General features: G+C 36.3%; 6 protein-coding genes across 14 annotated transcripts in view; 3 read left to right on the top strand and 3 right to left on the bottom strand.

Moving 5' to 3' along the window:
• The window catches only part of LOC123319966, a 451,417-nt gene that overhangs the window by 341,866 nt on the left and 81,561 nt on the right, over nt 1-27,990 (top strand). The gene's annotated exons all lie outside the window — the stretch shown is intronic.
• On the top strand, nt 294-13,345 carry LOC123319887 (basic salivary proline-rich protein 2-like). 9 transcript variants are annotated; one of them, XM_044906936.1, is made up of 7 exons: nt 294-485; nt 1,556-1,746; nt 2,513-2,787; nt 5,369-5,546; nt 5,603-5,715; nt 7,191-7,436; nt 8,434-13,345. In XM_044906936.1, the coding sequence occupies exons 2-7, from the start codon at nt 1,596-1,598 to the stop codon at nt 9,667-9,669; spliced, it is 2,199 nt and encodes a 732-aa protein (XP_044762871.1). In that variant the 5' UTR covers nt 294-485; nt 1,556-1,595; the 3' UTR covers nt 9,670-13,345. The 9 variants fall into 9 exon arrangements, with proteins under 9 accessions (XP_044762871.1, XP_044762873.1, XP_044762872.1 ...); XM_044906938.1 differs by having other exon boundaries at nt 295-485; nt 2,534-2,787; XM_044906937.1 differs by having other exon boundaries at nt 295-485; nt 2,534-2,787; nt 5,354-5,546.
• On the top strand, nt 13,663-14,858 carry LOC123319952 (COMM domain-containing protein 3). Its single transcript, XM_044907051.1, has 3 exons — nt 13,663-13,896; nt 13,953-14,227; nt 14,515-14,858. The coding sequence occupies exons 1-3, from the start codon at nt 13,764-13,766 to the stop codon at nt 14,704-14,706; spliced, it is 600 nt and encodes a 199-aa protein (XP_044762986.1). The 5' UTR covers nt 13,663-13,763; the 3' UTR covers nt 14,707-14,858.
• LOC123320540 (polycomb group protein Psc-like) lies at nt 15,063-21,848 on the bottom strand. The gene is given in 10 exon segments (XM_044907889.1): nt 15,063-17,516; nt 17,573-17,894; nt 18,137-18,516; nt 18,703-18,962; nt 19,030-19,232; nt 19,291-20,553; nt 20,607-20,989; nt 21,050-21,202; nt 21,257-21,547; nt 21,623-21,848. Coding segments are annotated over 9 exon segments (3,576 nt in total). The 5' UTR covers nt 21,369-21,547; nt 21,623-21,848; the 3' UTR covers nt 15,063-17,016.
• LOC123319965 (high mobility group protein HMG-I/HMG-Y-like) lies at nt 22,459-25,508 on the bottom strand. Its single transcript, XM_044907065.1, has 3 exons — nt 25,357-25,508; nt 24,004-24,147; nt 22,459-22,969 (listed from the first exon to the last, which is right to left on the bottom strand). The coding sequence occupies exons 2-3, from the start codon at nt 24,127-24,129 to the stop codon at nt 22,751-22,753; spliced, it is 345 nt and encodes a 114-aa protein (XP_044763000.1). The 5' UTR covers nt 24,130-24,147; nt 25,357-25,508; the 3' UTR covers nt 22,459-22,750.
• LOC123319960 (60S ribosomal protein L32) lies at nt 26,366-27,512 on the bottom strand. Its single transcript, XM_044907061.1, has 4 exons — nt 27,451-27,512; nt 27,186-27,284; nt 26,975-27,127; nt 26,366-26,562 (listed from the first exon to the last, which is right to left on the bottom strand). Exons 2-4 carry the CDS (start codon nt 27,276-27,278, stop codon nt 26,404-26,406), a joined length of 405 nt encoding a protein of 134 aa, XP_044762996.1. The 5' UTR covers nt 27,279-27,284; nt 27,451-27,512; the 3' UTR covers nt 26,366-26,403.

Below are 27,990 nucleotides of genomic sequence, written 5' to 3'. Positions count from 1 at the left end.
ACACAGCGTTTTCGAGCTCAAATGTACGTGAAGAATTTCGTTGAAAAACTCAAAATGTACGTGAGTAAATTATTTCTTTATAAATATCAAACTTTTGCAACAAATATTTCCGTTTTTGAAATGTTTCTCTGCATAAATTACGTAAATATAAAAATGTCTTGTCGAATAACAATTCAAAAGGAGGCCATTTGTCATAGATTTTCGAAAATTTCAAAAGATAACTTCAAAAGTCTCAATGATCAAAGCTTCCTTTGCGTTGTATGTTTACTACGCTACGAAAAATCAAGTTTGTGCTGTAGAATTCAATAACTTGACAGTTGAATTTGTTTTTTGAAAAAGTTAACGTTTTCTGTTGAAGTTCTGTTCAATTTTACAATTTTTAAAATGCTTTTTAAGTATTTTAATTAGTACTATTAACTAAGAAACCCATCCAGTGACTTAAATAGAGCAAATAAAAAGAATTTCAGCCGACTTCTAAAACTTAGGTGAGAATAATTGAATTTAGTGTCTTTTCAAGCTTGCTCAATGAATAATTTTGAATCTGATTGTTTCATTTCATTGAATCATGATGATTCATATCATTTTGGTAATGCATTTTTTTATCCAAATCCTTCTTTATACATGTATCTTGTGGAAAACAGGAAAAGACGAAAATTTCAGTATGAAATTCCCGGTCAAATTCTTGAAATTCGACAACACTGTCACGTTAACCGTCTCTTCTTTTAGCAATTTCGCGAAAACGACAACCCTGTTTATACAGTTCTATAATTTCATTGGTCGTCGCCATTTTCGATGGTTCCGTTTTGTAGTGCAAACTTCGTTAGTTTTTGGTAGTTTTGTGTGTTATTTTACCAAAATTCACTCATGAATCTTAATAAACTATCGCTAAAATCTTTTGAAGTAAGTATCTCGACTATCATTGTGTTCATTTTTATTGCAATTACAGAGTTCTCGTTGTTCGCCAAACCTCTGCATTTTGACTGCAGTGGTGATTTTTGTCTTCCCCTGAATATTTTGTTTTCCTATCGAGGAAAGAATGAAAACTCAAAAGTACTGCTTGTTATTCAGTGCAACTAAATTCATTCTTTCCTCTTTCTGCAATATCACTAAAGTTTATAGTGAAAATTCAGTTGACTATTATTCTTAGTTATTTATCATCTAGCCAAGATAAAAGGTGAAAGAGAAAGGTAACTGCATTGTTTATCGAATAAAGTGTTTATGCCTGGATTTATTCATTCTGAAGATGTATCTGCGAGAAAGTTGTGTGAAAAATAGGCCGAATAAGTTTCAAAAGTAGGTCAAACCATAGGGGATTTTTTTGTTTCCCCACTAAATCCGCTTGTTTGGATTGCTTGGCTACTGTTTTTATTTTGGAATTATCACCGATTGTTTTTGAGAGATGCTTATTTTTGAAGCAGCTAAAAAATGGTGAACCTATATGTTTCAATAATAATTTGAAAACTTACATGTAATATTAGATTATATAAATCTACTGTTGATAAATTATATGTGTAATGATTGGTAAAATGGATTCAAATTCAGATTTCCTTTGCAGGTAGTTTTTGAAAGTGGAAGAGATATTTAAAATTTGAAAGATGTCGGTGCCTAACCAACCCAACGGTAAAAAAAGTTCTAATAGCTCCATTGCTAATACTCCAGCCAGTACGCCAGTTACATCTTCTAATGGAAATGCTCAAGCTGTAATACACAATTCGCCACCACCTAACAACAATGCTCCGAAGTATGGTGAGTATTTATTTATTGATCTGTTTTACACATTATGTAATGATCTTATTCCATAGTGTAAATTTGTATACAGTTCATTGATCTTCATCAGTATACTACCTATATTGAATCTTCGAAATGTGTTTCCATATTCACTCTATCATATGCCATTCTTCTTCAGTATCATTCATTGGCCATATGTGGAATTATTCATATTTTTATGAACCCTGAATATTTTACTTTAAATTATCATATTAATCTTGAAATGACACATACACCATGTGTTTATTTTCATGTGATAATATTCACTATCAACAAAAGAATTCTTATCATGAAATAATGAAGAAATCATATATTAGTCAACATCATTCAATTTTATTGGGTGAATGATACTCATCTTCATGGTATGGATTTTTTGTGTGAAAACTTTGATGATTTTATGTGACTTGAATCAAAAGAAGGTGAGGGGGGTCAGTAATATTTTGAGATTGCTATAAAAAAAAAGGAGAAACATACCAATGTGTGTATATTTTATTTTTATTATGTTAGTTCGATATGATAGGTGAAATATTTGGCTTCCTTTACCACTCTTTGTTGTTATAAGGAGAGAGAAATTCTGAGCAGTTTGGTAAATGTGATCAAAATATTATTTTTGAAGACAGAGCTTGTTTTAAAATTTCTTTTCTGAATTCGTTTTGATTTCAAATGACAGTTAAACAGGTTACCTATCGGTCATTACACAATCCTTTTTGCGAGTCTAATTTTGGTATTTGATTGTGCGCTACAGCTGCACAAATGCTTGTTACAGGTACCCTGGTGCCTAACAGGATATTTGTTGGTGGCATATCTGCCAACACGACCGAAGGCGAACTTCTGCAGCTTTTCAGTAGCTATGGTACCGTGAAAGCGGCCAAAATCATACAAGACAGGGCTGGCGTATCTAAAGGATACGGTTTCATTACGTTTGAGAGCGAAGATGACGCCCAACGGCCTTTGAGAGAGGCCGATAATATAGTATTGAGAGAACGTAAACTTAATATAGCACCAGCTGTCAAAAAACAAGTAAGCTGCTTTAGATTATAAAGTGCTTAATTTACACTCTGTTGAATCTGAAAGAATATCAATTTGAATGATCACAAAAAAACAACACAAAGTAATGAAATATGCCAGGTTATTTTTGGAAATCGTCAAATAAGTATTAGCCGAACATCGATGTTATAATATTCATAAAATTGATTGAGGAAAAGTTAATCTTAGGTCTGGAAAGCCAATTAATATTCGGATTTCATTGTGGCATTCGATATTTTTCACTGTTTCACAATTCACAATTTTTACTTTAAATATTCGGAATTCATTCATCAAAAAACTTCCGTCAAGTAGCCTTTGGAGTTTTTCATGTTGATATTCTATGTTTAAATGTGGCGCTCAGCTTCTATCCTTCATGATTTAATATTCTGTGCTTGTTTCATACCATAGACACGGAGCGTGATCTATTTCCATAGATAATAACGAGTAAAAGAGTAACTCTTTGTTACTCTTTGGTAGAAGCTGCGCACCACCGAACATTTGCACCATGTTAAGAACTTTTGGATGATACAAGCTGCGCATCACGTTCAGACATAGAAGAATATTGATGTTCATGATGATATTCTGTGGTTTTTTCATACCATAGACACGGAGCGTTGTCTGTTTCCATAGATAATAACGGGTAGAAGAGTAACTCTTTGTTACTCTTTGGTAGAAGCTGCGCACCACCGAACATTCACCATGTTAAGAACATAGACGCTTTTGAATGATACAAGCTGCGCATCACGTTCAGACATAGAAGAATATTGATGTTCCTTATCTTTAGATATACCACCATTATTTTAAAATTATATTAATATGCGAAATTAATAGCTTATCGGACGTGGAATTTTTCGAAATGCGCAGTTGATTTCTCTATTGTTATATTCGTTAGTAGGGAACGCGCAGTCTATGTTCAATGCATTGAAGAAAAAAAAATTGGTCTCTATGACCGTTAGGGGGGGAGCGCGGTCTATGTTCCACACAACGAAGAAAAAGAAAATGTATTCTCTGTGACCGGAAGTGGGGTATGCGCAGTCGGTGTTCGACATTAAAGAAAAAGAAAAATTTGGCTTCTCTATGACCGGAAGTGGGGAATGCGCAGTCGGTATTTGACATTAAAGAAAAAGAAAAATTTGGCTTCTCTATGATCGTGCTCAGGTCATCGAGCCCTTTCTCTTTCGTGGTCCATCCTGTCAGCTGCCATTCCGAGACCGGTGTTTGAGATCATAACCTAATTTGAGTACGCCATTATCTTGGAAAACCAAAATACACTTGTGGACGTTATGGTTTTGTATGTGAAATTAATCGGTTCGATATACCGTGTGTGTTTATAACCGCGTCTGAACTTGTCAAGTGTCGCGAAGTATTGAACAGTGCAAAATAATGTTTGCGTTTATAACCTCATATCGGAGCGCCATTTTGTGAAAGTTGCGGAATTACCTGCAGTATGCTGAAATTCGACAAATGAGAAATGAAACAGTGAGTGAAGAATAAAGGCCATTATTTCTAAATTCCATCAGATATCGATTATTTTCCTTGAGTTGTCATTTGAGTTCACTATGTCGATTTTATAGAGACATTTAAGAGCCCTTTAAATTTCCAGTTTTTGATCAATTATTTTTTATACCTACATAGATATAACGTTAAAAAAATATTATACGATTTGAATTTCAGTACGTTCATAATTTGCAAACCAATTCATATGATTTTAAAATGGAACACTTGATATTGTTTCAAAGATTTTGCTTGCTGGTTTGCAGAAAACTGAATTCTTTCATCATATAGCTGTTTGGTGCTTTGCCAAAATTTTGCGAAGGAAGTGTATTCCAAGTGTATAAGAAATAACACATGTTGCAGTTAAAATTTGGTACAGGTGTTCACGAAACTGGTCGTAATTTTATTCAAATATATTTATATTCTATACTCCTATATTTCTACTTGCTACGGCGTTTTTTCCACTTTTGCGGAATTCGAAAATCGTTGGTTTATTCCATTGTTATCCGCCAACGTGCAAATAGAAAGTATAGGTAGGTACACAATAATGAAAGCAGCTGTTATTCCCTTAAACTCGCAGAATAATGAATATGACCTTCGAGTTGCCAGAAAAACTACCTGCTCAGTGACAAATACCGGCAAATTGATAACCGTAACCGTAGTGTCTTTTGTCCTTCTATTTGCGGGTGTAACGGATAGGTAACTTCGAAGGTTCAGGCATAGCAACATCACCTCTTCCCTCTGTTAAAACGGAATGAAATTAAAATGTATTTAAATGGTCGTTTGAGTGATATAAGCTATTAGTACTCGATAAAATCACCTTAATCTTTTCGCGCATGCCAAGTTGTCTAAAATTTGAATTCGAAATGACCCGTCCTGCGCAGATGGTTCATTAGGTTCACTTTCTTCGCCATTTACACCACATTCCATTGGTTGCTGATAGTGATGGTCAAGTAGACCAAGGCTGAGCAGCTGACTTTTTCATTTAAATTTTTACACAACAGACACATTCTCATGGCATTTTTCTTCCGTGATCTCAAACTTGGATACGTTTAACCGATAATAGTTATCATTTCCGCAGCCCTTCAACTTTAATAGAGCATACGACGGTTCAAGTCCTACAACTGTAGCTGTTGGAAATCCTCAATATTTCTTACCACCGACCATGCCTTACTTCCAAGGCAGTGTAGGGTATTACGCACCCCCTCCAAACGCTCCAGTTCCGGGGGATCCCAACGCTCAACAACCTGTGTACCAACGTAAGTTTTCATTTTTCTAGGTTTTACTGCTTTTATTTATGTGAATTCTATTTTAGCACCTCCTGTTTACCCGGCTCAGACTGGTCCTCCTCAAGCGGCAAGCTATCCTTCAATGATGTTTCCTGCCCAAACAATTTATATGCCACAGCAGTACTCTATGGCAATGCCGGTAAGTTTTTATTGAATCGAAACTTTTCATCTTCGCATTACATTCATTATTGTCAGTCCCCCTAATATTTTGGTTGATAATATGTCCTATCACGACTAATCATTTGATAAATCATTTATTGTTTCTTTTTTTTAATTCTAAAATACAGGATTTTTGTTTGCTCTGTGAAATTTTGTGGTGTACCCAGGAGAAATTGGAAAGGCTGGTGTCGTATTTATTAATTAAATTCAGTTTTAAAAGAATTACTTCCTGGGCGTTCTATTGAACATAGGTGTTGATATCGTATACTCTGTGGATATCAACATCTGTGAACGAGTACTTTTGTTTATGTTCGGTCGAAATGTTTTCACCTTTTTACTTTGTACTTTATACAAATCATCTATTCAAATGTTACTGTATCAATATTAGAGTATAACAGTGTGTAATCAGTCCAGCAACTACATTTCGGAGGGCATCTACCCTGTGACTCAGCCCACCTACGTGTTGCTGGACAGCCTGCAGTACTGAGGCCATCCGGCGCACTCTATCATCCCTTTCTTAAGGTCTCTGGTGTCTACATGCAGTGTTGCACTTAATAATTAATTCTTGTGATTGAGGGAAGGAAGTAATGCAGAATTGGCGATGAAAACATTTGTCCTCAAGTAGGCTGTGGAATTTTTGAGGTTGATATTCTGTGTTTGGACGTAGTGCAAGCTATGCGCTACCTTGAGTCACAGAACATCAACGTGGTCTACTTGAAGATCTCGCGTTACCTTTTTTACTTTTCTTTGGAGAAAGACAGATAGTTTCAGGTCAGTTTTCAAAACTTGATGGGTTTTGATTAAATAATTTTCTGTTTCTTCAAAGAATCGGATGAATCTACTTCCCTTCTGTCATTACAAAGCGTCGCACTTCAATGTTGTGAACTTACGCCTTGTTGATATTTTTTTTATGCATGATTTTATGTTAGTAGTCATGCATATGGGTTCGCTGTTAAATTTATTTTGACGTCACTTACAGGGTGTTGAAATTCTTAGTGACAGGATGGCGAATTTATTTGCAACTTCTTGAAAAAATGGTTAAGGATATAGTTTATTAATCAGTCCAGTTACTATGAAATTACTCCCTGTATATATTTAGTAATTGTATGAAATAGTGCTGAAACATCCTAGGTTCAACAAAATTAAAGCATTTCGATTTTTTCTTCTAAAATCTTTCAATACACAGAAATTCAAAAAATACCCCACCCTACTTCAGTAAATTTTCATTTAAGGCCTTTTCAAGCAACTTGAAACTAGAGATTAATTTGAAATAGGAAAAACTGCAAATATTGTGTGGAATTAACTTCACATTCCTATGAGCCGTATAATCAGCTCTTCGATGTTTCAAAATGCTCAGCTCATAGCTTCATTAACAGTTATTAATAGAAATTTATCCATGCATGTAATTGGAAGCTTATGACGGTCCAAAATCTAAAATATATCCCCTAATTTCAGTACGAATACGGCTACTATACAAACAATGGAGCCCCAGCTCAATATATGGTTGGGGCCCAGGGAGGTCCAGGACCACAGGGCCCCCCGCTGCCTCCGTCCGGTAGCCCCCCGCGCCCCCCTTGCTACAACCAGCAGGTCTCTTATACCTCCGAACCAGTTTTCTATAATATGCCCATGTACAGCGGACCCATTGACCATCCACCGGTCTACACAGAACCCATCGAAACTAGTGGCAACTATACAGAGGTGAGTGCCTTGGGGCTTTGTTTGCTGGTGTTGGTAACTCTAATCCGTTCACTTTTATTGAAGCAGTCGACTGGTCGTGGAAATTTGACACATTCCACACTGTATAGTAAAAAAATTTGAGGTTTTGATGCTTGTCAAAACATTTTTGGTTTTAAATCAGCGTTGTGTTGTCTGTTTTACGTAAAATCCTGTTATTACTTATTTTTAAACAATGTGAATTTACTTGGAATGTACGAATTCAAAAATTTTTGATGATTCTTTCTTTTAAAAGATACAGGCTGTTGAAAAATGTTATTTTTAGTTCTATCTCAAAAACGGTTGTATCGAATGAAATGAATTTCGGAATATGGTTTTTCAGATATTTGATGAATCTTTTTCAAACACAAGATATCACCCACGTCTTCCAGTTTTCTCATTGTGTTCGTTTTGAGCTCAAGAATCTACTGTTAAAATATTCATTTTTGCAATGAAAGAATTTTAATTATTGACACAGATGCTTGAGAAGAGTCAACGTTGGTTATCCTCTTAGACATGGAAAATTATTCCATGGCCAACGGACTGCTTTTATACAAAGTGGATGGAGTGTAGATGATGAGGCAGGAAAGGTCTTTTACCTACTGCTGATTCGGTGTTTGGGGAAAAATTGGAGAACCGATACAAGGTTTATCTGATATAGATTTATTAATCGTTCAGAAGTCTTTCGATTTTATTGCCTGATGGATTTTATCCAGTTCAATCAACATTATGAATTTTTAATAATTATATTGATAAATTTCACATGGTTGATATTGTATAATATAAATATGGTGTAATTATTGTTGAATTCAATGGAAATCGATGTAATGTGTAGTGAAATAATGTTACGGTATAAGTCATCGTTTCAGTTGTGTACTAACTCATCGAACTATCGGTCATTGTGTAACCTTTTAATTAACCTTTGTAGTTAGTCTCGTGGCTCATTTAGAATTGTAACTAAGGATAATCTTTCATGCTACAGGAACCCTACATGGGTCAATGCGTACAACAAGACATAGACGCAAGGTACAGCGCTCGAGGTACCCCTTGCGACAGTACAACCCCGGTCGGCGACCACCCCTTACAACAAAATAACGTTCCTAGCTCGACGCCGGCGCGCTACACGCCCTACGCCGATCAACAACCGCCACAACAACAGCAACAATACGCGCAGCCGCCACCCCTCGCGAACGATAACGAGGCGGTCGCGCGCCAGTCGAACACCCCGGTCGTATCGCTGCTGGCCATCGACCACAGTGCGGAGAAGGACTTCAACGCGATGCAGGGCGGCAGGAGGAAGAAAGCGTTCCCCGTGCCCCCGTCGGCGCCGCCCCCGAACGCCCTCTTCGCCGCGCAGCTCATGAACGGCATGCCGTTCCCGCCGATCAACTTCCCGCCGCCCCCGCTCAACTACCACCCTCCGCCGCCGTACGGGCCGCCGCCCCCGTTCGCGCCGTTCGTGCACGCGGCGCAGCCGTTCAACAACGGCTACGGCCCCCATCCGCCGCACCATCACCACCACCAGCAGCAGCAACAGCAGTCGGCCGTCAGACCGGCCGCGCAGACGAACGGCTACGCGAAGAGGCAGGGCCCCAGGAGGAACTACAACAATCGCCAGAACAACTACTCGAACAGGTCGAGCCTGAGGACGGATTCCAGCTCGTCGGCGGCGAGCTGCGTCGAGGACACCAAGCAGCAACACAGGACGAACGTGAACACGCCCCCTCCCGCCCCCTACTCGCCGCTGACCAATCACGGTTTCACGTCGCGTTTCAACGGCGTCACGACTCCGCCCATCGGCGGCGGTCAGTACAACGGTAACATCAACCACGTGCGTCCGGCTAGGAACAACTATTACAACAACAATAATAACGGCAGAACGTCGACGAAACCGAGAACGAACAATTATCCGACTCAAAGGACCAGTAATAACGCGAGGGAAAACGTGAACGAAATGACGAATAACCATAGGGGCGACGCGAATCAGACGAACAAGATTCATGATACGAATGCACCGCAGGTACACGGCGGCAGCGGCGGCGCATCCACCAACAACTACGCCCCCTTGCCGACCAGGAGGAACAGGAGGTCCCTGCGCAGGACCAACGTCGGGACCGGCACTGCGTTGAGCGAGATCGGAGCCGGGGACGCCCCCCTGCCCCAGAATCCCGACTCCGTGTCGGAGGCCTGCAAGAAACTGGACAGTCTGAAATTGTAAAGGTAACCGAAGTAGTAGGGTAGAGATGGCCGTTTTTGCGATAAAAAAAAATTCAATTATCTTTGAATAAGACTGTAAATTTTATAAATAAACAAAAATAACTTGATATTACTTAAGGAAGGGATAGTAAATATTTATTGTAAATTCAAAGTATTATTTTTTTTTGTATATTTTAAATTATTATTTAAAAGGGTCAAGTTGTTCACCATAGAACATCACCTTGTATATAATAATAATAATGATACAACAAAAACGAAAAAAATCTGTAGTTGATATGCAATATTTATTTAGAGTATAAACGACAATATTAATTGTACATGTAATACAAGTATGAGATGCCATATTGGACTAGTAGAAATAAAAATCGATAAATGCTGAAAGTTTTAACGGTAGATTTTTTTGTAGGACGAGTCACGCTACTACTGTATTAAATTGTTATTTAATGTCTAAGGAAGCAGAAGTTGTTTTTTCTACTGATAAAAAAGTATCTCAAGTCCGTTTGTGCTCGTTTCAAATTTGACACTCGAGGTGTCTCTTCGCTGGAAGCAATCGACCGGTTGTCAATTCTATTTGGTGATTTGAAAACATTCGCTCACAACTTATTTATTGATGAAGGAAGGGATAAGAAAAACACCGTTCTGCCTTATTTTCTCTTCTCAACTCGACGGTTAGGTTAGGTTTTGATAGGATGTCTTTTTTTCTTTGATTCGGTTCGGAAAATGTCCAAAACCATTTCTGTGCATAACAAAAAGTTCCTTGACTGAGATTATAAATGTTTGATCGCTTAGTGCGTCTGTCAGTGTAACCGAATACTCGATTTAACATCACTTTTTTGGAACCGGGATCGGTCTAAAAGAATCACAAAACCTTTAACTGTGATAACCACTCAACGTCAATGAATATTCTTGTGATATATCATCAATTCTTTTGAATTTTTCCAGTCGATTTTTAATTTGAATTGAATTTTTTTTGTGTTGACCACCTCAATTCCCTACGATACATGATCTCGAAGCTGGGTAAAACCTTAATTTAATCTAGAATCTATGTGGGTCGTTGGTATCGTGACAATTTTATTTTACTCTTCCGAAAAGTGCTACTAAAATTCATATTAACGGAAATGATGGAAACTAACATTGACAGATGAACTTTTCTCTCGAACACTGGAGCCTCTTTTTGTTGTGTATATCGAACGACTTGGGAAAAACGCGAGATTTTTGCTCAAAATGGCTGCCATCGTTGATAGATTGTTTTATATACATGCACGATTAAGAAAACTATGTTCACTTCTACTTAACTCCGTTGATATCTCCGATCTAGGATGAGAAATGTTTTTGATTTTCCGAAAATTGCAGTTTCAGACTATTTTTTAGAGTACCAGATTGTCGAGGGGTAAATTTAGACTAATATCCGACTGATGCGAAGAGAAGCAACCCGAGAAGTTTTCGCAATCTGGTATTTTGAACCGTTCTGTGTCATTTTTAAATTTTAGGCTGTGACATTAAAGTTATTTATTGTTGAATTTCGTAGATTTTTTAAGGAAGAGAATCTGTGTTTATGTAGCTATTTATTCCATACGTCTATGGACATTGCCATACTGTACATCTCTTTTAATCAACCCCCGTTTCATGTCTTGGAATCTAACTCGGAAAAATTCGACATTCACACATCACCCCCCCTGAGTTTTTTCAGATTCTAAACAAAAGCATTAAAAAAAATTAACGATTCCGACAATTCCAAACGAAATCTTCGTTTTGGATCCAACAGTCCCCCTTGATTGAATCTTCGTCGTAAGACATCACACTCGTAGCAGTGGGTTCCAAGGTTATGAAGGCTGAAAACAAAAAAAAGTAGCGTTCTCAAATTCCGGAAATTTTTTTGGGCTCACTAGTTTAATAAACGTGAAGAAATGAAAGTTTCAAATGGTCCTAAAAACGATTGAGAGAATTTTTCTCGATGTCAGAAAATTTTTATTTCCCAAAGAAATATCTATACTCTAGTATATATATAAATATTTAATCCGATTAGTTGTAAGTTAGGTTTAGAATATAGTAGCGCGTAAGTTTAACATTAACTTAGGTATTTCTTGTATTTGAGAGATGATGCGGCCAATTTTTCCGTTCACGAAGAATGTTATCATCGTTCTACACAGGACTTGCTCAAAGTTTTTTTTTTTTTTTCGTTTTGTACGATTGTGATAAAAATGCGAAGTTGGGGAAGTTTTCTCCGAGAAAATTACCCCCTTTCGCAAGATAAATTTGCTATTTCACTTAGCTATGTATATATGTTCTATTCATTATCATTTTTCCATTTGGTATTTCTTCGAACGAAATTTATTCATGTTCACTTTAATAAAACTGATTTCCGAAACTTTTGGGACCTCCTTGTTCTCGAAGAAGAAGGAGATGCCATCAGTTTCCGCTGCAGTCAGTACAGTCTCAAATTCTCTATACTAATTATGTAAGATGCGATATTTAATTCACTTAAGCTTCAATCGTTGCCGTTTGTCCACATATACCATATGAATCATGAATGAATTTGAAATAGTACCTGCGAACATTCTGTAAATATTTTGTTGTAAATTACGATAAAGTATATAATTGTTAAATGTTAAAACTGAATGATTTTATATTTTTTGTAACTTGTTAAGTTTTCAAACACTGTATTTTCGTGTAAGAAGAGGCCAACTTTTGTGAGGTTGAAGCTGAATTTTCAATTAATCAAGCGTATACATATTTTAGAGGAATAGCTGAAGGATGTATATTTTGGAAAATATCTCAAGAGATCAAGAATGGGTTTATACGATATTCAGACAAAATCTTAATTGAAATTTCAATCAACAGAATGCATTCCCTGACAAAAGGGGGAAAAGAAAAGTTATAAATAGATAAGCTTAATTTTTCAGTCGACATTGTGTATTATCTTTTTTAATTACACAGAAAATCTTCAGTATAACATTTCAACGATCCAGTTGAGGTATTTTCACAGCGTTAACTTGTTTGCAGTATGAAGAAAAAGAGCAATATAATATATAAAAAATAAATATGTCAATTTCAGTTTGTAAATAGAGGAGTAAAATAGTTGAACATGCTCTAAAAAAAAGGTTGTGCGTAAGATTACTATAACGTAGATGAAAACCAGTAGTATTTCGATTTAAATAGGGGGTCGCAAGATCTTCAACCCCCTCGAATTTGTTTTAACAGGAAGGCGAGCCAAGCCAAAGTTTTGTGATAGCTAGATTGATACGAGATGGGATCTTGGCTTTCGAAACTTCGAAAAAAGTGTGTTCATGGACTCGAAATAGTGATGTACGTATTTGATTTGTGATTCAACTGCAAAATGGTGAAGCTCAATGTTTTGAACTGTGTGAAGACTGGTAATTCGAAGAAGATGTCGGGGGTTCAAATGACATGTCTCGTTTCGGCGATTTGAGGTGAAGGCCCCTTTATCATCTTCGGATTGTCACGTCTCTGATTCTTGGCTATTCTCGATTTTTGTTTATGTTCTGATGTCAATTTCAAGTAGGATATTTCACAAATGTGAAGGAGGAATACTGCAATATTTTAGCAAGTATAATAATTAAGAGAACAGTGAGAATATTTATTATTAAAATACTATTATTTAAGGATATCTATGTACAAACTATCTCGGATAATAAAAAAAATAGTGAAAACGCAAATTTTATTATCATTTGGACCATCCTTTACATTTTCAGTATTCTTCAATTCTACCAATTTTATGTAATTGTTATTGTTTGTTTCTACTTTCTAACACTTCATTTTCCTACACTAATAGCAGAAAAGTGAATTTTTCCACTGCTATCAGCAGAATGAGATGTTTTTCCGCACCAGTGAGGTAAAGTTATATTTCAGAAACTCGAATGGACGAAGGAAAACTTGGAAAAATCGCTTTCCACCCTTCAAAGCATCTTTCAAACATTTCCGGTTGGTGGCGCAACTAGTCTTATGTCAGTCTGCCGATTGTTTACATTTCTATAAACATAACCTTCTAAATCTTCCATAGACAAACTAGTTGATTTGTCGTAAATGGAAAAAAGTTGATTTATTTAATCCTCGAAACGATCAGATTTGAGTTGAATGATGCAATTGCGAGAATCGACGAAGAAATCCTTGCGTCTCTTGAATAACGCGAAGGTGGTAAGCGATGAAACTTGTAAAAAACTTCTGGACGATTGTTTTTCTGTTCTTGGTGGCGGTGAAGAATTACATGGTATGTTTTATGGAATCGGGGATGGATTGAGATGATTTCGCGAATTTTTTTTCCAGCTAATGCTTCTCTGTTTGGTTCGAAACCTGACCTCGTCAAAGAACTGTATGCCAACCTGCTTATCGCCACTGCAGAGTTTGTTAGAAATGGTGCCAGTGATGAGGATGTCAGGCAATATTTACTTGAAGAATGTAATGTTGGCCAGGCGAGGTCAGATTTATACAGTAAGCTCTATTCCGTGCATAAATTGGGCGTTGAGATAACTCTGTTGAACATTGGAAGTCACCCTCCTCATGTTGTCGATGTTGATTGGAAAATTGATTTTGTAGTGAAGGTAAATTCATATGTTCAGGTACTTTAATTTTGAGATATAATTAATATCTCCGGGACTAGCTTCTAGAACTGAGGAAATCCATATTCCGAAAAAGTTTCTACTCGACAAGAACCATAGAACTTCATCAATGGTTTCACAACTGTGAACCATCCTGTTATTTCCTCATCAGTTCTTTCATACAAGTCTGAATTTGGGTAGTATACTCAGAAAAATCATTTTTCTTAGGGTGGCGTGTATATTTTCATTTGGTATAGCTTCGTTCTCTTCTAGAACTGCTTTTGTTTCAGTCGAATAGTCTGGATCAGTGCGGAGGTCCTATTTTTCGAATAGGTTTCACAATGGAAAAGTTCGATGAAGGAATGGGGTGTAAGAAAACAGAATATTTAAATTTCACGTGCAATAGTCAAGAAATGCAAGATCTTGTTTACAAATTGAAAGATGCCGTAAGACATTGTCAGAGAATGAGCACCGATCTTTGATAGCTGAGAGTAAGGTATGTGCCCCAAAGTATACTCTTGTGACAAGTGTCTCTTTCAAATTTCCATTTTGAGAGAGTTGCATTTCGACATATTACGACAAATAAGTAAACCATTGAATTTCTATGTGAATAAAAGATTTATGCTAAGCATAACCAATGAGTTGATTTCTTGAAACCTAAGCGCATCACAAGAGCGTTATGATTTTTCCCAAAAGTCAATCGTCGAATATTCAGCCAAAAAAGGTCGACTTCAAATAGTCAGGGTAGGTTAAGTTCAATAATCGAGTAAGAATATCTTGGAAAACGCTGAAAGTTGTCTCTAAGGGTTCTAATTGTTGTTTCAGTGAATGAAAAAACTAACTATAAATATTTTATTAAATCATCTGTGCTGGAACTATATACAATATACAATCAATCAATAAAATCTCCATATTTTAACTTATATATCAGAAAAATTATAGCTACAATTCTGCTTTTGTCAAAATACCTTTCACTGTAATAATTTTTTTTTCAACTATTTCAAACATTGAATTCTACTCGGTTACATCGTGATATATTCGAAAGAACAGATGAAAACTGAAGCTAAAATGGAATCACAGCCGTCTGAATGTAGTTTTGAAATCTCTCATCATATGCTTTGAATAGTTGACGTCTGATTCTTTTTTATTACATGTCCAGGTCATAACAAACTCAAGGAATTGTCATTTTTCAAATACGATTTTTTCAGTTATTAGTAAAAAAACATGCGTTTTATACTACAAATATTCAACATATTTTCAGTTTAATCGTAACAATACATATTTACATTTCAAATAATATAAATTAAAAATAACGTGTGAATTCGTAGTTTTACAGTTTTGTGTTCCGAAATTTCAACAAATCATCCTGAAAATGTACATAGCTGTGTCGGTGAAATAGGTTACGAAAATAAATCGTTTATTATATAGAGAAAATATTCAAGAATGTTTTGAAGTGACGGTGAAAAATCTCATGAGCAAGTGCCTCAAAATCTTATCTACAAAAATGATAAAGTAAAGGCACATATTCAGCTATATTGTAGGATGCGGAAAAGTTCGACCTATAAACTATGTTCTACAGCTCTGTTTTTTTTTTATTTTGAACGCTTGGATTCAAAATCAAGATGGATTATGGCTTATGAATACTCGGATTATAGTAAAGGGCCAGTAAATCCTCGGTCTGTTCACTCTCTTTGCTTTTTCTGCTGTGAAAAAGCTCAATATTCATGTTTGTGATTTGAAATGATCAGTTTAAATGAGTTGAGATATTAAAAATTTAAAATCAACTTAATTATTGTGAACAAACTCAGAATCTTACATTTTCGAAGATTTTCTGTCCCCTTACTACATTAATCAATATATGGAATTTTTGAATTCATAAAAAGATCTTTCTGAGATATCTCGATCTCTTGACATACATAATTCAGGCACTTATATTCATAAAGAAATGATTTGTGCAAATAAAGGAGGAATATAGTGATTTTGTTTGAAAAAAATACGAAAACAAGAGTGTCTGAATTTTAGTTTGTACAAATATTTCTATTGGAGTTCAAATTGTATTTTCTCTATATGACGAAGTATGGGAAGACAATTTTCAAATGATCCTGATTCAATTTTTCCCGGTTTTGAAAAAAAATATTAAAATCTACTGTCTATCAAAATTTTAGGTTTCACGCTATTATCTGAATTAATTTTATTTTTCGCTTAAAAATTCTGATTATCACAAGCCACTTCTTCCTCCAGTTCTATAAAAATATGTCCAAAGTACGAATTTTCGATAAGAAATTTTACATTAACCCGAAAATAATTTTGTTCTTCTCGGTTTCTCTCTCTTTCCCCTTTCTGTCTATCTCTAGTTCTATATAGATTTCTGAATAAGAAGAAAGCTGTTATTCCGCTCTTGCATTCTCAGTCAAAGATGTTCAGGTCGGTCTGGATTCATTAATTTGTGAAATCTTCAGATTATTCAAAAGTCAAGAGCCGCATGACAAATTTGTGATGTTTTTGTATTAAAGTGGTCTAAATGTCGAACTCGCAGAATGCTTTTCATGTTGTATATATTCTTATTTTGAAAATATAAGATATATCTAACAATCACCTGGAGTTTGACAAGTTTTTATTGAAAATAAAAAATAATACTCTTTGCTATTATTTTCGATTTTTAATTTGTATTATTTTCTCTTGGTATCAAAGATGATATAAAATAAACGATTGTACAAAAATAAAAAATAACCGAAATATATACCTGAACATCTCAACTGCAATCCTAAAAAATAGACTTACATTACAGTAGATCATTTGTTCCCAGCCAACCCATCTATTTTCTCACTACCCGCTTTATTATCTGCTTCCTTAACACTATCGTCAGTTTTTTTAGAATCGTCACTTTTTTCCGTAACATTATCAGTGTTATTTGCACTTTTTTGTTGATCCTGGATCTCGCCCGAACCAACCTCTTCGGTTTTATTTACATTATCGACATTGTCTTTTTTTGAACCTTCCTCTATCTGAGAATCTGTACTGGTACTCCGCAACGTATTTTCCTCCTCTTTTTTCGATGTTTCTTCGGGGGGATCTGAACTACTCGTTCCTTGTTGCGATTTTGAATCCTTCGTTTCACCTGTTTTATCACTATTTTCACTTTTAGTATTGCTGGTAGGATCTTCCGGTTCATTAGTTTTAGGCTGGACCGTTTCTTCTTCTTTCTTTGTGATCTTCTCTTCTCCAGGTGATGTCGTAGTTTCGCTTTGGCTCTTTTTTACGCTTTCACCTCCGGTAGCTTGTGACCCTGCTGCTAAAACATTAAAATTTGAACATCCCTGCATGAAAATTTGTTTGGTGTTTTCTTACCTTCATTTTCGTTCTTCTCTTTATCCAGTTTTTTCTCCACTTTATCATTCTTATCGTTCTCGATCTTGGCTGCGTCTGAAGAGTTTAGCTTGCTCAATGCCTCAGCGGCTCTGTGAATCTCCTTAGCCCTGCTCAGCGTCAGCTTTTCCACGGTGTTCTGAAGACTCTTCTCGTTCTTGGTCAGGTCTTTGTGCGACCGCTTAGGGGCGGGCGTCATGTTGGACGCGCGAGACGACATGGGGCTCGGCCTAGGCTGATAAGGCACTTGGGGGGGCACGATTGGTACGTCCAATTTCGAGGTACTCTGAGAGGACGAGGGGCTCTTGAAAGAAAGAAATTATTTAACAATCTGGAGTAGATTGTTCCAAAATTTCATGAATTCAATTGTTGAGCAGTGTATCTTCAAATGAAGAGTCTTAGGGAAACTATAAAGCGATGATTTAACAGATGGTAACGTATTTGATGAATTTGTTAAGTGTATTAATGAAAAACATCATTTTTTCGTGGAGAGACTGCAATAAATTCCACAGGCAGTCAATTCAATTAAAAAATAAACAAAATTACCTTGCTGGAAGACGCCTGCTGTTGCATGCCGACAATCTTGGATATGTCGAAGCCCTTCCCCCGCTGACCCATGTCCAGGCCGCCCAGATGGTACGACAGGGGATTCGGGGGAAAGCCCATGGCCGGACCGTAGAACAGGTTGTGGTAGGCCGCCATCACCCTTGGATCGTAGGAGGGGAAACCGGGGGGCCCAGAGCCGCACAAGAACTGGTTGGGGTTGACGGTCTGCGAGGAGAGATTGGGCACGAAGGGATTGGGAGGGGTGAAGTTCAGGTTGGGTTTGTCCCGTTTCGGCACAGGCGGCGACGGGGAGGGGGAGGATTTGTGTCGGGGTGATTGGGGGCTCTTGGGGGACTTCCGTTCCGATTTCGGCGAATTACCTGCATCCAAATTTAGACATTTAAGAAGGTTTTCACGATTAAGAAGGGAAAAAACACAGAGGACTCGACGTTGGTTAAAATTTCTTTGAACCGATAAATAAACGAACAATTCTAAGTAGAAAATCAAATTTTTAACCTCCCTCGTAAAAATCAATATAGGAAAAATGAAAAATTCGTTTCACTTACTCTGCAGTTTCAAAGGGTTAAAAATGGACACCGAGCTGGTGTTGATCTTCAGATCGGCAGTCGCAGAAACCTGACTGCTCAGGCTTGATGTCTCGGGGGCCTTCTCCGATATCGGTTTCAGCGTTTTAGGATCAATTTTAACGATAGAGTGTTTTTTTATCTCCCTATTCTCCACCACCTTCTCCTGGTGCTTATCCTGCTCAGCGTTGACGTGTACTGAGTACATTGGCTTAACTCCGGATGCCGGGTTTCCCAAAAACCTTGAAAAAGTTGAAATTTTACACGTTTTTTATCAGAACCAATGAGGATCCGGTCGAAAATACTAACCTAAGCATGTTATTCCTCATTTTGAAGAATTTGGCAGGTCTGACGTTCTTCAGATCGGAATATTTCGTGTCCGGTTGGGCCTTGTTCAAATTCGCCTTGGATATTTGAGAGTTCCAACTCTTTGGTGGATCTTTCAGCGTTTTGTACCCCATCGGTGCGTTTGATTTCACTTTGGTGCTCGGCCTTTGTTTGGTTACGGTATTCTGAAGAAGATAAAATAATTACATCTCCATCAACTCTGAAAAGAAAACAAATACTCACAGAATTAATTGTAGGGGTGCTAATGGGGCTAGCGCTGGAGTTTGTCTTGATTTCCTGCCTCGCATTAGTCATGACTTTTGACGATGTCTTGGTCTCATTTTTCGAAGTTATGTTACTTTGGTTTAGCTTAGGTATGTTCAAGACCGGATTGAAAGAAGTCTTAGGCATGTAGCACGGTTGCGAACCTCCCTGATATTTGGTAGAGGGTTTTGGAGGAGTAGGATTTGTGCTGGGCAAATTTTTCTCCTCTTCTGTTTGTTTGGTGGCATTACTGCCGTTACTAGTAGGTGTATGTCCCACAGATTGTAAGTATTTATCACTCTTAGCATTACTGGGAGTTTCTTCGAATTGAAATTTCGATTTCTCATCACTTTCAGCACTATTAATTCTCGCGGAAACTTCACTATTTTCATTTTTAGTTTCTCCTTTGCCACTTCCGCTTGTGGGTTTTTCGTCCATCTTTTCAGGTCTCTGTTTTGCGTCCTGTATAGATGATTTCTTCTCATCTAACACTTCATTTATAGGGGTTTCCATATGAATTTTCTTCATATGATTATTGGTCTTAGTCTTCGTATCTGAAGTACTCGAATCATCAAATTTCCTTTTGATTCCCTTCGCCCCCTCCTTGGTTTGTTTCGCATCTTTCATGCCCTCCACATTTTTCTTAAGCGGTTCTTCCTCAACTTTTTCTATCGCATCTTCAGCGGTAGCTTTTCCCTCCTTACCATCAGCTGTGCCCACGCTGCACTTGGTGGAATTAACAGTGGTGAATACTGTAGTGGTTGTTGAGTTCATAGATGGCACTGATGACACAGCACTGCCGTTTCCCTTGTTACCAGAATTAGGAATCAAACAATCGTTTGGCCTTGGTTCGATCGACTGTGACCTTATTATAGTATCGCTAATGATATTGATGCATTTCGAATTTTGAGTAGGTTTTCGGATGGCTTTCAGTTCTGGTAATTCCTTCTTCTTGAGCGAATTCAAAGGGGTGCTCATGATCGGAGACTTTGGCTTCGAGTCTAGGACTTCGATCATCTCCTTACTGAAACTTTGGGAGGTGATATCATCTTGTATTCCTGTAATGGACATTTCCCCATTTTCACTTATTCTTAGTTGCACTTCTTTCCAATTATTGTTATTAGACACTGGCTGTTGGTTACTGATATCCGTTTGTTCCTCCCTCTTACAATCCTGATTTTCCAGTTTCAGTTTCTTTGCCATATATTCGTAAATTCGATATGTGAGATCCAAAGGTTCGAGCTGAAAAAAATATGGTTTACTGGAGTTCCAAAGGAAAACATTGATGACCTTACCTTTGAAAGTTTATAAATATACATAATATCCATCAGCGTGTAACAAGGACTCAGACAATCTTGATTATGAAGTATATCTACATGATGAGTATCGGATAGATCGAATTTAGCCCTTATCAATTTTTGTAGAACCATCACTGAAACTGCCGAAGGGCACCTTAGGTACCTAAAAGACAAATGTGTGCATTAGACGGATATGAAAATATTCCCTCAATTTTTTCCCAACCTTGGTTTGCCTAATGAGCCATAATAAGTTAAAGTAACACTCAATTCCTCTTCAGGAGTCAAGAAAAAACCATGTGAAGCTTCAAAGTTCTCCTCTGAAGCGGATAGTTTGGTATCTGGATGATTTTTGTGAAATTCTTTTCTTCTCCGTGACTCATCTGGAATGAAAAAATATTTAATACATGTGTCTCGATAAAATTTTGCAATGGAAGACTTACTTTGATAGAGTCTTGGAACCAATTTGTACACAACATCCTGAATAATCTTGTCTGATCGTAAACTAAGTAAGGGTTTTGATTTATGCACTTGAACATCACAAATAGGGCAATATTTTGTTGTTTCCAAGTACTTCACAATACAACTTCGACAAACTGCAAATCCATTAATGAATAAGTGAAAATTATTGTGATCAACTGAATACTTACATGTGTGAAGGCATTCTATAATAGTTGTAGCATCAACAAAATAACCTTTGCATAGTTTACAAATCAGATGCTCATTAAGATCAAAGAGAAGAGGCTTTTTGGCACGATACATCGTCCCACTTTGTTGATAAGATTTCTTTACATTATGTCCAGTGTTATTCCAACTTTATGCACAAAATCTTGCCCATATTGGTACTGACTGACCTACAAACCCAAAACAGCATAGTATTCTCCAGCACCTCACTCACTAGTAGCACTTAGGTTCACATGAATATTGAGTCTTTCAGCCCTCTGAAACACATTATATTTACTCGTTAAATATTTTTGTTTACTCGTGAAAATGATTTTCTTTGACAGGAACCTTACTTAGATTTGACAGTTATCCAAAAATGGCGACAAATTGCTAGCTCAGTTTTCTTGACATTAACTTCAAAAATTGTCCGTACGCAATATATTCCTGACTTATTCATGAACTTTTGTTAAAATTCAACTTATTCAAAATAGTCTGTTTATCAAAGGACACCTCATTGACGTAAAAAACGCCATTAAAATCAAACGCATTTTCCACAGACGTACCAACTACCAAGCAAGAAAACCATGAATAGAAATATTTAAATTTTAACGCAAGCGATAATCTTCTGATATGAGCCAGTTTTAAATAATATTCAACAATGATTTAGTGAGATGTATTCATTATTCCTTATAGTTCTTGAGTCTTTCATAATTTTATGAAATATCCTATATTGAACATAGGAAACTGTAGGAGTGAAGATAAGTTATGCTTTTAGAAAACAGATGTCGCTACAGGATTTTCGAAAAGGGAAGAATCCTTTAATTTAATATTATGGGCAAAGATTATACATTCTAAATACTTACTAGGGATTACTTATATTTCAGATTACTCATTTGAAATTTTTTTTATGCGTGTCCCGCATAATCTCGGGTAGTAACCTGTTTCTGTATGTTTCTCAATACAAAATTTTAAACACCCTCGGTAGCATAGTTGTTAGTATCCCCGGCCGCATCAAGCGCTATGTCGTTTTACCCCAGGTTCAATTCCTCGCGGAGGAGGAAAACTTTTTAATTTTTTTTTCTAGATTGAAAAAACTTGTTATGTTTATCTGAACAAAGTGGCAAAAATAAGCGGATACTATAGTTCAGATATGTCTAAAAATACACTGTTCGTAAAAAAAAACCAGTGATTAAATATTATTTAAAGATTTATTCAGTGTTCAAGTTAATGTTTCATAGAGACACAACACGCCACACTATGATATTTGAATAATTTATAATACATATAAAACTCGCAGAGTGAACTGAAGTCCTTTTTTTTTAAATAATTTGAGAACCGAACTATGACCTCGATGGGGACACGCACATGAAATGAAAAATAAAAACGATGATGGCACGGAACATCAAATTGAATTTGTAGTACGAAATAAAATGATGGAAGAAAAACAATGGATGATATCTTATGTGTAAAACTAAAATTATTTATTCGTCATCTTCTTCCTCTTCGGCAGCCGCTTCTTCTTCGTCCTCTTCATCTTCTTCTGAGTCTTTTGGGGCTTCCTTCTTTGGTCGTCCCCTCCTTCCTGGTCCTGAAGTTCCTTTTGATTTTGGCTTGGCTACTGCCTTCTTTTTGGTGCTGCCCTTTGGCCTGCCCCTTCCTCTTTTCGCTGGGGATACGTCATTTGATTCTTCTTTTGTGTCCTGTAAAACAAAGAAACGGGGATTAATTTTCACTCGGTTTCCGTTCAATGAAAGATGAGTTCATGTTGATTTACTCAGTGCAAGGGGTCGACATTATTTCTTCAGTCGCAAATTACCATTAAGCATCATCGATGATGACTTTTTATTTATTTATTTATTCATTCAAGAAAAGGTACAAACAGATAATGAATCCACAATAGCACCAACTGAATTGAAATTAGAAAAAAAATATACTCATACATCATACCTAATTTCTTAATTTCCTAATTAAAAAATAAACATGTCTCAAACAGAAAATTCTAACAATACCCATATGTGTCCAATTGGGCAAACTTCCGGCTTAACATTCTGTTCAATGTTATTCAATCTTACTTGCGCCTTAGTGAGCTCACTCCTGAGGTTATGGTTCTCAATTTCCAGACGTTTAATCATCCCTACCATTTCGTCCACCCCACTTAGCTTCCCCTCAAAATCAGAAATCTTCGCAGAACAGAAATCAACTGAAGTCCGCAACTCTCCAACCTCCCTCCTCGCAGCAAAAACCTCCTGTCTGAGCGCGCGCAGCAGCCGTGAAATGTCACCGTCATTGGCATCACTGTCGTCACCAGCGTCATCATCAGCAACATGAAAACCAGACCGGGTTGCCGGATCCTCAGCAGGTCCCCGACATCTCGAACACATCCAGCTTCCCCCAAACATTGTTGACATCAGTTGCAATTGACTTTTTGTTACCTCTGAGCATCTGCCGTTCGCATGATAACGTCTCTTACATTTACTGCATTCCACTGACGGCGATTTCTTATTTACAAAATTAGTACAAACAACGCATATAGCCATATTCAAACTCAATATTCTATCCATTATGAACACGTAGTAAACCACGCATAAATTGACACCAATTTTACTGTTTGATATTAGAAATGTATGAATTAATCACGCAATCTATGAGGAGCGACAAGAACACATGCAGTCTTCACGAGAGCGTATGATAGATTGACTTGGAAGAAATGAAGAGTTTCTTGTGTTTCACTTACTTTAGCTTTCCTCTTCTTAGTTTCGGCTTTCTCGACTTTCTCAGCTTTCTCAGGCTTCTCTGCTTTTTCAGTCTTTTCGGCTGCTTTCCGCCCTCTTTTGGTAATAACAGTACCGTCGTCAGACATCTTTAGGTGTGATAAAATCTGGAGAAGAAGCATTCATTAGTTGTGGAAGAACACAGACAAGGTAGGGTATTGATATCACAAAGCACCCTTTGCAATAGCCATTCAAAACTAGTCAGTAAGCTTTACTTTTAAGAGATACTTCTTCCAATAAGCTTGAATTATTTTTTTGAATATTGTTTTGTTGACTACTATGCCTTAGCTTGTTAACCGACTTCGACTTGACATCGATTTCTGCGACACCCTGTATATATGGAAAGCGTCGATGGATTTGTTTATTTGAGCATTTCGCGCAATGAAAACAAGACGTGGCTCACTGCGCAGCTTGATTGAATTCAAACATCAACTTTCAAATATATTGATTTTTCATTGAACACTAGAAAAATCTCACATGGAATCCAATTAATTTTTTTTTTTTTTATAAATTTGCCGATCTTTCAAAGTTAATATTCCTATTTCAAAGTCTCTATTGATGAAGCTGAAGTAAAATTATCAATTTATGGAGGGAAATATAATAAGTTCATCGATTTCAGAATTACTGAAAAACGTGAAAAAATATCGGAATTATTTCTATAATATTATTCGCACTAAAATTGTGAAATCAATTCGAAGCTAGAAAACAGATTTCTTGAAAACATTATTCTGACATTTGCCTGCTAAAAAGCGTCTAGTGCTACCAAACAAAGACCATACTACAAACATTCCCGCATTTTTCTCCTGAGGGTGAATTGTTGAAAATTTCGATTCCTTAGAAAAATCCGATATGTTACCAAGATTGTTTTTGAAAATTTTCAAAAAGTATTCTTCGCGCTGGCGCCATACTTGAAATAATAATATATTAAAACAGAAGAACACACCCAAATTAATTGTATTTCAAACAAGAGATGCCCATCAAAAAGTTGGGTATCAAAATAAAGTTCGAAAAATATGCTAAATTTGGGTGAAAATGCCGACAACAACAATAATGTACTTTCACAGATATTAATTTTCAAAGTGGTAATCGCCATCCGCAGCTAGACTCCTGCGAATTTGATGTCGGCCATCTACAGAAATATCCAATATTATTAACTGTCTCGAATTTTTAACTCTCCTACAGAAAATGCTAAAAATTTTGCAATCATCGATAAAATTCAAGCTAAAAAACTATTATTTTTATAAAAATTCACCACACAGCCACTCAACTCCTAGTATTTTATAAAAATTAAGAGAATAATTGTAAACTCAACTTACCAGTACGTCGAAGCACGAAAATGATGTTAGTTGGCCGCTCTACGCCGTGCAGGAAACCTTGAATGGCGTTCCGATAGAGGCGCTGGAGGCTCGCGCCAAAAGATTCGACCAATCGAAAGCTTGCATTTCCGGGAATAAACAAAATTGCATCCTTTTCTAATCATAACGGTCGGTTTTTGGTTTGGATAAATTTTTTTTATTTGATTCTCTATTTTAAACCGCGGACAACTCAGGTAGGGAATGGCTCAAAGGAAAAAATTTATTTGACCATTAACGGAACCGGTAAATTTTACGCCTTAACTTGTATTGAAACGAAAAATCAATAAATCACAAGATATTTGAGGTCACACCAAGCTGAGAGGTTAGTCTGAAAGGAATTTTTCGTTAGACTACTTTTTTTTAAATATGACCGAAATGATTCTTGGTTTATTCACCTGCTGTTTCAGTGGGAGGGGGTAATCTGGGTATTACACCCCCTCCCCCCCATAAGAATTTTTTGTTAGCTCACATTTTTGTCATTTAGTATTTGTGAAATGAAAAAGTTGAATTTTTTTTTGGAATCACCCCTCCTAAACGTATTAGCTGGAAACGCCCCTGAGTTTATTCGCAATAATTATCCACAAAGGGCTAAGAAAAAATTCAAAAATTATGTCTACTGAAATTCTTTTGCCAGACTAAATAAAAAAACTTTCTTCTTTACGCTCATGTTAATTATGAACAAAGGTTTGAAAACCAACCTACCTTTGTACATACTCTTGAATGAATCTGAGCAAAGAACTGGATCAAGTATCGACACAACTTTTTTCACTAAATATAATCTTTTTTTTTCACTGTAATGCTTGATGTAAAGTTTAGAAGGTAATACTTTTTCCAAAGACTTCTTAAAGTTTATCTTGTACTGCAAATCATACTTTTATAGTAGGAAAGTTCAAGTTTTATGATGAAAGTATGGCCTCTGCAACACATTGCAAAACACACACTATGGTTTGGAGGAAAAAAACAAGAGTTCATATTTTTATACTTTTATATATTAACAAAACTGCTATTTTATTCACTTTCCTGGCTACGTAATCTTGCATTTCCGTTAGTCAGTCTGATGGATAATTGTTTAGCCCTTTCTACAATATCTTTCCTCTTCTTTGAAGAGACACCATGTGCGATCTCTGCACAGTATTTTCTGTTTTGCATCAAAAGGACTTCCAATTCCTGAAAAACCATCAAAGATTATTTTGTGTCCACATGAAATATATTATTTATGTTGAGTTGAGGTCTATCAGTTAAAATTCTCGACATGATATTTCAGTCGCAAATTACCAATTCCATCATGTTGGTTCTTACACATGGAGGAGCAGTTTTTGAGCCCCAGGACAGCTTAAAATTAGTTAAAAGAAGTAGAACAACTAGCAGTGGCATGGAAATCTAGCCACAAGCTCAATCAAAATGAATGTGAAACTGTTTTGCTAACAATCTGGCACCATCACAAGAAAAATCCAAAACAAGCCCAAGATTTCTCACCTTGATGAATTCTATACTATCAGGTGAGACACTAGTGTACTTATTAATTTCAAACCATTGAAAGATTTGAGGTTTACTTTAGTTATATGCAAGTGTTACTTACTTTGACGTTATGGACTAAAACCTTCTTGAAACCAGTGGGGAGCATATGCCTGGTGTTAGCGTTTGATCCATAACCGATGTTTGGCATCAAATACTGTCCCTTGAAACGACGTCTTACTCTGTTGTCAATACCCTTTGGTTTACGCCAGTTTCTCTAGATTAAAAAAAAAATTATTATATATCATATCGTCTTCTCGTAGGAAAATAGTTACCTTCAGCTTGCCATAACGATCACTTTGGTGACGAATAAACTTCTTCGTCCTCTTTTTTATAATCGTGGGTCTGAAAACTGGTCTGATAGCCATTTTAACCTTAAAACAAAATAAATAGTTTTACAAAATTGAAGAAAATAATATTCGTCTTTAGCGAAACATATGTGCGTAAATGAGAATTTTAAACTACAAACAATTGGAAAATAAAATTACAATGAATAAAGTTGAAAGATTGGATAAATAAACACGGATTTGCTGAACCTACCTTGTAAGTTGACCAAAATTAAAAGGAGACGAAGGGTGTCAATGTCATTGAACATGAAATCCAAATGTTTAAAGAACTGTTTTCTTCTTCTTCATTTGGCTATCCTTTCAATTTATTGTTCATGAAAACGCTATTAATATGAAATTCAGGAGACTTTGCATCATGACTATCATTTTTGTAAGAAATTATTATATTATAATAATAATTATGTTATAATATAATACTTCTTATCTCTTTTTATAGAAATCCTTATTGGGTGCTCATTTTGCTTCTTTAGTTCAGTGTTTCGACGATAGAGGTCTCTGTATAGCCTACATTTACAGAATTTTCAATGAATGGTACGAAAATATCATATAACGATATTGAAATATTTATTGTTTCCTTACTGAATTGTATTTAAGTATTGCGGCCTATAATCCATCCTCAGTAATTCAATTTATATTCTTATAATTATTTTACTACAGAAAGTAGTAATGAATAATGAAATGTACCGAATTAGTTCAGAGTTTTAACGGTAGATGACACTTGGTGTACAAAAAA

Source organism: Coccinella septempunctata, chromosome 9 (assembly GCF_907165205.1).
Source record: "Coccinella septempunctata chromosome 9, icCocSept1.1, whole genome shotgun sequence".
In the NCBI taxonomy this organism is placed as follows: Eukaryota; Metazoa; Arthropoda; class Insecta; order Coleoptera; family Coccinellidae; genus Coccinella; species Coccinella septempunctata.
Note: the sequence above shows the minus strand (reverse complement) of the source record. Positions and strands in the feature narration are given on the sequence as shown.